Raw genomic sequence first — 11,469 nt, 5'->3', positions numbered from 1 at the left:
TTATGGATGGTTATGAGCCACCATGTGGTTGCTGGAATTTGAACTCCGGACCTTCAGAAGAGCAATCGGGTGCTCTTACCCACTGAGCCATCTCACCAGCCCAACTATGTGCACTTCTGAGTGCAGGTACCCGTGGAGGCCACCTTGGCTCAGGGTCCTTCCTGCCTGTGCTGGTTCAGTGTTCTTGGGAGAGGGGTGAGGTCCTCACCTTGAATTCCCCAGACTTGCACTCGTGGGATGGTAAGCAAATCCTGTGCCATTTCCCTCAGTGGCCCTGCTCCCTCCTCCTCGTGACCTTGCAATGTCTTCTGTCTCAGCTTCTGAGCAGACTGTGGTGTTAGTTGCCTGCGGGCCTTATACCACCTCTGACAGCATCACATATGACCCCCTGCTTGATCTGATCGCCATCATCAACCGTGACCAGCCAGATGTCTGCATCCTGGTAGGTCCCCTGTGTTCAGGGAGGCAGTGAGGGTGGGAATGAAATGGGCCTTAGAAAGGGGTTTTGAAAGCTGGGCAGTTGTGGTGCACGCCTTTAATCCCAACACTTGGGAGGCAGAGGCAGGCGGATTCTGAGTTCAAGGCCAGCCTGGTCTACAAAGTGAGTTCCAGGACAGCCAGAACTACACAGAGAAACCCTGTCTCAAAAAACCAAAAAAGAAAGAAAGAAAGAAAGAAAGAAAGAAAGAAAGAAAGAAAGAAAGAAAGAAAGAAAGAAAGAAAGAAAGAAAGAAAGAAAAAGGGGTTTTGACACTTTTGAAGTTTTTAGGAAACGTCTGTCTATCCTTTTACAAAGAGTTTGTTTTGTTAATTCTTCTTTGTTTTCTTTCTTTTTTTTTTTGAGACAGCATCTCACTACATACACCAGGCTGGCCTTGAACTCACAGAGATCTGTCTGCCTCTACCTCCCAAGTGCTTGGATTATTTTAAAATCTGCACCTGTGGAGGTATATCCCCATTCCATAGCTCTCACTGGGTCCCGAGGCCCAGCATTACTGTCCTCCTCTGGTTTTAAAAGATTCTTGCTCTGTCTTGGTACCCTGATCTTAAACTGATCTCTTTTTATGCTACTGGGAACACAGTGGTCTGCTCTTCTTGCTAGGTGTAGAAAACAGGAAAGAGCCCAGTGTCATTTGAGGCGACTGCGGGGTATATAGGGCCCTGGGAAGCCCTTTGAGGACAACAGGACTCAGATGCCCCTTGCCCATCTGCTGCCTCCCCAGGTTCTCCAGGGGACAGGTGGAGCCGGGCAGGGAACTGTCCTTAGACACTTTGTCTAAAAGCCTTTGGGACTGGACGGTTCTGATTTGTTCCTTGGGGGCTTTCTCCCCACCTCTGTCATTGGCAGTTTGGACCTTTCCTGGATGCTAAACATGAACAGGTGGAGGTAAGTGCCTGGGGGAGGGGCTGGGACGGTATCTGTCACTGCAGCAGGCTTACGTGTGGCTGTGAGGAAACATCATCACTGGCCATGTTTAATAAATGTCTTCAATCCACCAGTTCACCAGACTGTCTGGAACCCAGGGTGGGAATTAGAAATGGGTGGCTCCTTTTCAATACCACTTAACTGCTCAGGTGCAAAAGCAGTAACAAATGCAGATGAGCATGGGCTTTGAAAGTCCCCTATGGAGAGACTGGAGAGATGGCTCAGGGGTTAAGAACACTGGCTGCTCTTCCAGAGGTCTTGAGTTCAAGTCCCAACAATCACATGGTGGCTCACAACCATCTGTAATGGGATCTGATGCCCTCTTCTAGTGTGTCTGAAGAGAGCCAACAGTGTGCTTACATACATAAAGTAAATTAATTAAAAAAAATAAAAATAAAAGCCGGGCGGTGGTGGTACATGCCTTTAATCCCAGCATTCAGGAGGCAAAGGCAGGCAGATTTCTTTTCTTTTCTTTTCTTTTTTTTTTTTTTTTGGTTTTTTTTGAGACAGGGCTACACAGAGAAATCCTGTCTTGAAAAAATAAATAAATAGATAAATAGATAAATAAATAAGAAAGAAAGTCCCCTATGAGACCGGCACACTACCTAACTTCGCTAAAGAGACAGAGACTGAAACTCTGTTCTGTGGCTACTGCTCTAAGCAGTATGTCATGTGTTAAGGTCCTCTGATACATAAATCACAAATGGTCTTTCCTAGGATCTTGGTCAAAGGCCTGGGCTTCCATGTTTCTCCTTCACAGAAAAGACTCAAGGCAGCCTCATCCCAGACTCTCAGCTTGTGTACAAGAGGGTTAATTCTTCCCTTATCTAGACTCTATTCCTTGCAGATGGGCAGCCCTTTTGTTTGTTTGAGACACTAGAGCCAGGCTTAGAATTCTGTCTGTATCCTAGGCTAGTCTAGAGCTCACAGCAACCCTGCTTCACCTCCTGAGGGCTGGGTGTGCAAAGCTCGGGCCCTGTGCCTGGCTCCTGTCTTTCCCGTTGTTACCCTGTGTCCACTCTGAGCCCTTCAGGGTCATCCTACAAGCTTTATCCCCGAGCAGACCCCAGTTGTCTGCCACGAGTGCACCTCCTTTCCTTTCTTGCAGAACTGTAAGTTGACAAGCCCATTCGAAGACGTTTTCAAGCAATGCCTGAGAACAGTTATCGAAGGAACGAGAAGGTTAGCATTCCAGTTGCTGCACAGAACCTGGGGCTCTCTAGGTTCTTCCAGGACACATACCAGTAGGAAACTGAAACTGCTTAAAAGTCATGGCTGTCCTGTCCTTTCCGCCCTTTGAACTCAGAGATCAGATAGCACCCTTGACCTTCCAGTGCTCGGACAGTGGGTAAAAAGGCATCTTTGAAAGTCAGATAAACAAACTTGAGAGGGCGAGCTTCACACGCTCTTCCTTGCTCTCTTCACTTCCCTTTCTCACTTCGCCTTGTATAAGCAGTTACTCCATGGGAATATTCCCAGGGTGGGAGGCATTCGAGTGACAGAGAAATCCTGAAAGGCCCCAAGCCTCTCCCCACACGAAGGGAATGTTTTGGGGTAAGCCCAAGTCCCTTTCCTGAGTCTGGACTCCCCATGGTGGGGGACGGCTGCCAAGGGTGATGGAGGGGAGAGACTTGAGTGAGGGTGGATCTGGAGTCCTCGGCATAGCTTGGAAGACAGGACTGAGAGGCCCCAGCACTGACATAAGCGCTGGTTCTAGTGTGGGCCTCTCGGGTCCAGGAAGAGTCTAAAGCCAAAGGCAGAGTCACCGGAAGCTGACCCTCAGTTCCTGTCTGTTCCATTTGGCCAGGTCAGAAAAATGGAGTAGTGGGCGGGCTCCTGGGATTTGCTTTCTGTTGCTGAACTCTTAGCAAACAAACATCCCCGAGGCTGAGCTTTAAGGCAAACCTGTAACAAAGGTGGTTTTTAAAGGTCTTCCTTCCGCCTTCTGTCCTGAGAACAGATCCCGGGTTGATTCGTTGTAATATAACCGTGTGCTGGCATCAGGCCTGGAGCCAGGAGACTTGAGCCCTTAGCTGCTTCCATTCCCCTCCCTTCTCAAATGGAGGGTTACATATACCTTCCCTCTTCTCAGATCTGCTTGGGCCAGTTGAGTTTATGAAACCTGGGGAATGCTGAGCGGAGGTCCTCAGAAGATAAACCTCTGCCACCACCCCCAAGCCCCCCAAAGCAGGCGAGGCTCTGGAGCAGCACCCAGCACTGGCTGGTGCATCCACCGTGAGGCTGGACTCTGATTTTGGTTCCTCATCCCATGTGCTATTGATAGCAGTGACATAAACAAAGAATAGACCGGGCATTGTTACCGCGGGTACCAGCGCCACCAGGCACTTTCATCTGTGGTTAGTGTGAGCTGCAGGGCTGGGGAGCTGCCCCACCCTGCCTGAGCAGTATAGAAACGGTGCTGAGTCAGAGATGCAGAACCCCCAGCCTTCAGAGCTTGGCAGATGTGTGCTGCGCCTCACTGCTCAAGTGACAACAGTGAGACCCTCCCACCATGATGTATGAAGTGAAGTTGTGCAAGGCTGCACATAGTTGGAATTTTCTTCTTGGCCCCTCCCCCTATAGCCAGCTCCAAGCCACGAGCGAGCGGAGGCTGTTTCTGCCTTAACCATTGCTCTCCTGAAGCCTGTCAGAAGAGCAGCTCAGTCCCATGAGGTCAAACAGCTGCCCCACCCACCCCCAGTCCCTTGTACCTTCAGAATTCCATGCTGGAGACTTGGAGCAAACGTTGCCCCTTCCAGCTCCCTCCCTGCCTCGTTCACCACACGCTAGCACCCACATGGTGGACTTGGACAGCAGCAGTGAACTTGGTGACAGAGATTGTGAGTGATATGAAAGGTACCTTTGGTCTGGAGATGCTGATGGTCTGTTATAGCACACGAGTCCCCAGTATCTGATGGTGTGTCAAAAGTCCCTACACAGGGATGGAAAGGCTGCCCAGCCATGGGAGTTTGGTTCTCAGCACGCACATCAAGCTACTGGAAACTAACCTGTCCCTCCCTCCGGCTCCGGGGCATCTGTGCCTGTTTCATTCATTGTTTCCTCACAGCAACAGTTACGCCTGTTTGCTTTACAGTGGCCCTCTCTGCTGAGGACTACAAGGGAACCAGAGAAGCGGGTTTCCCTTTTCTCCTTTGTGTGGTTGTGGAAACAGCTGGCCCTGGGAGCCACAGCTTTTTTTCTCCACCCCATGTTGTAACCCTAGAGACTTTCTTGTCCCCATCAAAGGAGCAGCTGCCGCTGGGCAGTATCTCTTTAGCGTTCGTTTGCTGAGTAGACATGGTGTCACTTCCTGACATGAATGGAGAGAGGTGGCTGGCCCTCTGTCAGTCTCAGTCTTAAGTGTCCAGGAGACCAGCTAAGCCCTTTGTTGGTCTTCAAGGTGTGGGGCAGCCTTAGGATCTGACCAGTTTGCCTCATTCTTCCCTGGCTTGGATTGCCCCAGCCATTTGTCGGGAGAACTTTATTGCCTGCAAGCTACCTATGTCCTGGAGAGCTCTTGTTCCAGTCCTGAGGCTCCCCCCTCAAATAGGGTCTCACTCCAGAGCTCAGGCTAGCCTCAAACTCCTAACCCCGCTCTGCTTCCCAGACCTAGGATTTCCTGTGTGTGCCTCCCATGCTCAGCTCCAGGCCTCCATTCTTTCCCTTTTCCCACCAGACAACAGTTCCCCTCTGTAAAGGGTGCCACAAAAATCAAGAGACAGAGTGTCCTAAGCTATGTGCGCCAGGTCCAGATCAGCATGTGTATGTGCCGGGAGGATGCCTTTCCCTCGCGGCGTCCCGGGAGGTAGTGTCTGGTCAGAGTGGGATGCCATCAAGTCTCCCTGGAGGACTGCCAGATGAAAGCCATGCTCACACCTTGAGCCTACGGCCCAGGTCTGCTGACTTGCTCTGGTGTTTGTGTTTTGAGCAGCTCCGGCTCCCACCTCGTCTTTGTCCCATCTCTGAGGGATGTGCACCACGAGCCAGTGTACCCACAGCCGCCTTTCACCTTCTCTGAACTGCCTCGAGAGGACAAAAAGGTACCAGTGCCTGCCTCTGGCCGGCCAGCAGTGGGTGGGACGAAGAGCCCTGGGAGTGAGGAGGGCAGAGAAGCCCTCTCAAGAGGGAGCACAGCCCCTCCCTAAGTCCGCAACAGAGGTGTCTCAGGTTGCCACCCTTGGGTTGGTCCTCGGTGGTCTGTAGGCGCCAGCTTTGGTGGGGAGGAACCTTCTGGCGTTTGGATGGGAGAATTCACGTCAGCTCCTCCTTTCAGCGAGTGCAGTTTGTGTCAGAGCCCTGCAGCCTCTCCATAAATGGAGTGATGTTTGGTTTGACATCCACAGACCTGCTGTTCCACATTGGGGCTGAGGAGATCTGTAGGTAAGAAGACAGCTGGTTCCCTGCGTCCTGTCCTGTCCTGTCCCTGTCGTCACCAAGACACTGCCCCCCATCCACATCCCCCATGCTACTTGACAGTCTTGGAACGGAGTTGTGAAGCCACACTTAAACCAAAAGTGCAGCCTTTCTGTGTCTGCTGAAGGTGGCAGGCAGGCAGACAGACAGACAGATTTGTTGCTGTTGCTAGTCTACTGTGTCTGAGGCCCAAAGAACCAGGTCTGTTCTATCTAACGGAGACACCCAGGCACTGAAATTCATATGTTTGGCTCTGGTTATTTTCTTTACCTTGCCAATTTGTGACCTGAGCGTTCAAGTGTTCCTCTGTAGGTTTCCCATAGATTTATCAGAATAGTGAATATGGGGCCCTCAGCTGGACACTGCTGGACCTGGCATCTAGGCTAGGCAGTTGGTTTTTCTATCAAACCTTCCTTGCCAGAAGAGAGGAACCAACCGGGAGGTCAGTGGTTGGGTGTGTGCTTTGACTGGGGTATGAGACACGGGGTTGCCACGTTGTATGGCTTCATGATGCTAAAAATGTGTGACTTGTCTCATGCAGGACAGTACTGACCCCAGTGCTGAGGCCTCCCATATCCTGATTCCTAGGATTCTTCTTTCCCTCTAAGCCCCGTGCCCTGCTGCCCTGTCCTGGGAAAAGCCAGCTGCTTGTAGTGTGACTCCGAGCTTCCCCTGGAGTTGTGTCCTTGCTGTTCAGCTTCTCTGTAGCTTGGCTTGAGTCTGAGGGTCGTCCCTGAAGAGCACTGACTAAGAAACCTGGTTCTGCTCCCCCTCTCCCATTGCTTTCTGTCTTCCCCAGCTCTTCCGGGACTTCAGACAGATTCAGCCGCGTCCTTAAGCACGTCCTGACGCAGAGAAGGTGAGTTCTGCCAACCCGAAGATAACTGGATCAGAGCTTGGGCAGATTTGACTGTCAGAACCCTGCCCAGGACCACAGGAAATTTCACCCTATGGTGACAAAACTAAGTTCTGTCCCCTCAAATGGAAGAGCAAAAGCCAGGCCATACTTAGGGGCAGTGTGGGAACTGGGAGTGGGAGCCTCACCTAGGGTTCCTGAATTGGCTCTTCCGTCTCTGCAGCTACTACCCACTCTATCCACCCCACGAGGACATGGCCATAGACTATGAGAACTTCTATACCTATGCCCAGCTGCCATTCACCCCCGATGTCTTCATAGTGCCGTCAGAGCTGAGGTACTTCGTGAAGGTGGGTTTGAACTAGCTTTTTCTCCAGAGACATCGGAACCTCACTTTTGCTTTCAGGCCACCTGACACTTGCTCTACCTGGGTCTACTGAAAGGGACAGTATCCTCTCAGGGCCAGCACAGAGCTGATGGCTGAGGTCAGGGGTGGCAAATAGTCAGTCCCTGGGTAGAAGGAAGCATGAGAAAGCAGCACACGCCTGCCTGTGCAGAGCCTCGGTGTCAGAGGGAGGGCCACAGGCCATATCAAGGTGACCTGGGGACATGTGGCCCGCCTGCCTTTCCCTGCTCTCTGACCTGGCTTCCCCGTGGGCTCAGCCAACAATACCATAAAGAAGCTCTTGATCTACAGGCCCTACTGCCTCAGTATTGACTCTCTTGCAGGGAGTCCAACACACCAGTGTTTTCAAGCTGTTCCTATACAGTCCAGTCTGTTCCTATACACTGGTTTGTCTGCTTTTCAAGGGACAGAGCACTTTGAAGCAGGGTCTCTACAGCCCAGAATGTTCTGGAACCCTTGACTTATCCTGTCTCAGCCTCTTGAGTGCTAAGATTGCCTATCTCAACTCCTAGATATCCCCTTCGTGTGGGAAAACAAAGTGTTGGGATCAGCTTTGTCGCCAAGTATGGGAGCTCTCTCCCCGAGAGGCCACTGCATTCTTCATTCTGCCCCGGAGACTCTCCACTCACAAGTGAACATGTTTGCCCGCGTGGTTGCCTTTGTTTCTGTTTTCTAGAACTCGGTGTAAGATTCTGACGATGTTGCACCCAGTTGAGGGCCTCTAAACCCGGTGTCCTTTCTTTCCCAGGACATCTTTGGCTGTGTCTGCGTGAATCCTGGGCGGCTCACCAAAGGACAAGTGGGCGGCACCTTTGGCCGCCTCTACCTCAGGAGGGAGCCCACGGCCATGGACGGTGGGGGCAGGCAGGGCCTGAGCGTGGCTGTACAGGTGGTCAGGGTCTGAGCCCTCGGCCTGGGTTGTCTGGCCTCACAGACACCAAGAGCCCAGGTATGGCCCTCTGCTGACCAAACTGCTGGAGTGCCTGACAAGGATCTGGCCATAGGAACAGGACTGCAGGGCTGCGCTGTCCACTCACAGCCCCCCCACTCTCCCTCACCCTCACCCATGCATGCAGCGTGGCCCTGATCTAAATCACACCGCGCCTCTCCTGCTTCACAAGGTAGATGTACAGAAGTGAACCATCTCTGGAGACAAAAAGCAGGAAAACTTTGTGATTTTCTGTATGAATCAGAAAGCGTGTGGAGAAATAAATTTTTTTAGTATAACTGATTTTAATCTTTTTTTTTTTCCCCTGAGTAGTGTCCTAGGAATGTTGTCTACTTGACCTATGTCCAGAGAAGGCAGAGCTCTGGTCCAGCCCTTTGGAACTCTCCCAAGCATTACCCTGCATCCTCCCAAAGTCCCCAGGCTACAGTTGCTGAGGAGGAAACTAGGCTGCAGAGCGAGCAGCTGGCAGCCTGCCTGGCTCTCCCAGTGCCGAGTCTCATATACCAGGTCTCACATTGCATGCCGAAGTCTCAGCCCCACCTCTCCATCTGGAGGAGGCAACCGTGTTGAGCCCTTCCATAGCCGTAGTCTGGTCAATCTGACACTGCTGGGACCAGCGGTAGCTTGGACTTGCCTGTAGCCCAGAGCTCTCGTGTAAGGTCAGGATTCCCAGGACATATATGCAGGCATGCACGAGCACACACACCATGTCCATATGTTCTGGTATCTGGGGATAGACTGCAGAATTAAGTTTGGCACAGATTTCTGCCCCATAATAAGCAGGCTGTCCTCCCTCACATGCCAGAGACAAGGAGGGAAAACCCCAGCTGCCAGGCCTAGGAAGCGAGAGGAGCAGCAGCTCTGACTCCTAGACATGGGGCCTTACAGAGCCAGCCTGTGCCCCTCACCTGATGGGAGGAGGCATCGGGGAACAGGTTGGTCACCATGAGAACCTTCACCTCTTGTGACAGTGTTTGGGAGGCTGGGTTTGGTGGCTGCACTGGCTGGTCTTATGTCAACTTGACACAAATTAGTGTTATCTGAAAGGAGGGCACCTCAATTCAGAAGCTGCCTCCATACGATATGGCTGCAGGCAACCCTGTAGGGCATTCTCTTAATTAGTGATTAATGGGAGGTGACCCAGCCCATTATGGGTGGGGTCATCCCTGGGCTGGTGGTCCTGGGTTCCATAAGAAAGCAGGCTGAGGAAGCTATAGGCAGTAAGCCTTAGGTAAGCAGCGCCCCTCCATGGCCTCTGCATCAGCTCTTGCCTCCGGGTTCCTGCCCTCTTTGAGTTCATGTTCAACCTCCTTCCTTCCTCCAATGATGAACAACGATATGGAAGTATAAGCCAAATAAACCCTTTCCTCCCTGTCTTAGGATTTTTACTATTGTGAACAGATATGACCAAGGCAAGTCTTATAAATGACTTTTAATTGGGGCTGGCTTACAGGTTCAGAGGTTCAGTCCAGTATCATCAAGGTAGCAAGCATGGCAGCTTCCAGGCAGGCATGGTGCTGGAGAAGCTGAGAGTTCTACATCTTCATCTGAAGGCTGCTAGCAGAAGACTGACTTCCAGGCAGCTAAGGTGATGGTCTTAAGTCCACGCCCACAGTGACACACCTACTCTAACAAAGCCACGCCTCCTAATAGTGCACCCCCCCCCCCCCGGCCAAGCAAATACGGACCATCACAGTCCCCAACGAAAACCCTAAGACAGTGAGTGGTGTAGCTCTTTAATCCCAGCGTCAGGGAGACAGAGGCAAGCGGATCTCAGGGTTTGAGGCCAGCCTGGTTAACAGTGAGTTCTAAGACAGCTGGAGCTATATAGAAAAAAACCTGTCTCAAAAAAAAAAAAAGTGCCTTCAAGGAAAGCCTTAGAAACAAGCCTTGACTTGAGGAGCCAATAACCCTTGTTCTCTGGCTTCTAAACACAGGAAACATTTAATGGTCCACATTGCAGGGTGACTTGTCAACCTCAGAAGTGGCATGTGTAGCACATGAGCTTTTGTATTTTAACCAAGCCAAACATGAGCTCTCAGCCTGCCTCTCCCTTGCGGTAGAGACAGCCTGGGAAGATTAAACCACCAAGCCTCAGTAAACATGCTCCAGCTCCATCCTGCTGCCCTCCCCACTTAGCCCTTATCACGGGAGCCCATGAGGCTTCTCCGGGGACACTTAGTGATTGTCATGTTGCTTCTGAACGTTTGTGGGGAACAGTCATGTCCTGCCGCTGCCCCACAGTGGACAGAGTCAAGACTCAGGAAGATCTGGAGGCTTCCAAAGAGATGGAGATGTGGCAGTGGGAGGAGCAAGGCTGGAAAGCCAGGACTCGTCACTAGGCATGAATGGAAGCCCAGGACTGTTGCCTGGATACAAGTCAAATGGGGCTAGAGATAGTCTGGGAGAGCTAGGCAGGCATTTAAGACCCAAACAAAAAGGGCGTGGCACCAGAAGGTTCCTTTTGGTTAGGTCAGGAAGTTGGTGCCAAGTGACTGCCAGCTTGCCTCCCTGGTCCTCACTTCTGCCTCCACAGTCTCCTGCAGCATGCCTTGCCGGTAGAGTTCGCCTATGCGCCTGCCCTTGGACATAGGACCCTGAAACGGAATAAAGTACTGAGGAAGGACACAGGCGGACAGGGCCCCATCTGCCTTACAACTTCCTTTTGCAGCATCTTCCCCAGATCTGGTCTCGAGTGTGCCTTTGACACAAGAATGGAGGGCAAATTGATGACTCAGTTTTCTACTTCATTCACAGAGGGAAACTGCCACTCTCTCCCCTTTCGGGTATGGCTGCCCTTTAGGAGTCAAGCCCCTTCTCTGGGAGGGCAGAGCTGCAGAGGGAACAAAAGCCCCTCATATTTCCCATCCGTGGGAACTCAGCTGAGTGCCAGGAGCAGAGCTAGGGAATTCGAGCCACGAGGGGCACCCAGGGGTGGGAGGGCTGAACCGATGCCAAGACACTGGTCTTTCGATCCTTCCATCGGTCCTGCTTTCTGGAGTCACCCCAGGTGTGGTTTCCTTCCCTTGACCCCAAGTTCCTCAGCCCTGCTCACTCCCAGTGAGCTGAGTCCTCACTTTGCTGGCCCTGGGCCTGGCTGAACCCACCTGATGGTTCTGCACATGCGCATCACTCCTCCCTTCGGCCCAAAACTTAACCTGCCAGAGAGGTCTTGACTAGGGGTTCCAGCTCCCGAAACATTCTTTTAAAACCCCCAAAATTGTGGCTGGAGAGATAGCTCAGTGTTTAAGAGGAGTGACTTCTCTTCCAGAGTTCCTGGGTTCACTTCCCATCATCTACATGGTAGTTTGCAACTGTCTATAACTCCAGTTTTTTTTTTAATATTTATTTATTACATGTAAGTACACTGTAGCTGTCTTCAGACACTCCAGAAGATGGTGTCAGATCTTGTTACAGAT

The 11,469-nt window shown here is 51.7% G+C and overlaps 1 protein-coding gene across 1 annotated transcript in view; it reads left to right on the top strand.

The window, feature by feature from the left end:
• Positions 1-8,066, top strand: part of Pola2 (DNA polymerase alpha 2, accessory subunit) — a 23,874-nt gene extending 15,808 nt beyond the window's left edge. Inside the window, exons 11-18 of the mRNA XM_021199006.2 lie at positions 318-442; positions 1,349-1,387; positions 2,535-2,608; positions 5,358-5,466; positions 5,700-5,806; positions 6,639-6,698; positions 6,919-7,045; positions 7,850-8,066. Of these exons, the coding sequence (XP_021054665.1) occupies positions 318-442; positions 1,349-1,387; positions 2,535-2,608; positions 5,358-5,466; positions 5,700-5,806; positions 6,639-6,698; positions 6,919-7,045; positions 7,850-8,005 (797 nt within the window). The 3' untranslated portion in view covers positions 8,006-8,066. The remainder of the gene's footprint in view (positions 1-317; positions 443-1,348; positions 1,388-2,534; positions 2,609-5,357; positions 5,467-5,699; positions 5,807-6,638; positions 6,699-6,918; positions 7,046-7,849) is intronic.
• Positions 8,067-11,469: the final 3,403 nt, after the last annotated feature.

This window comes from Mus pahari, chromosome 1, assembly GCF_900095145.1.
Source record: "Mus pahari chromosome 1, PAHARI_EIJ_v1.1, whole genome shotgun sequence".
NCBI classification, from domain to species: domain Eukaryota; kingdom Metazoa; phylum Chordata; class Mammalia; order Rodentia; family Muridae; genus Mus; species Mus pahari.
Note: the sequence above shows the minus strand (reverse complement) of the source record. Positions and strands in the feature narration are given on the sequence as shown.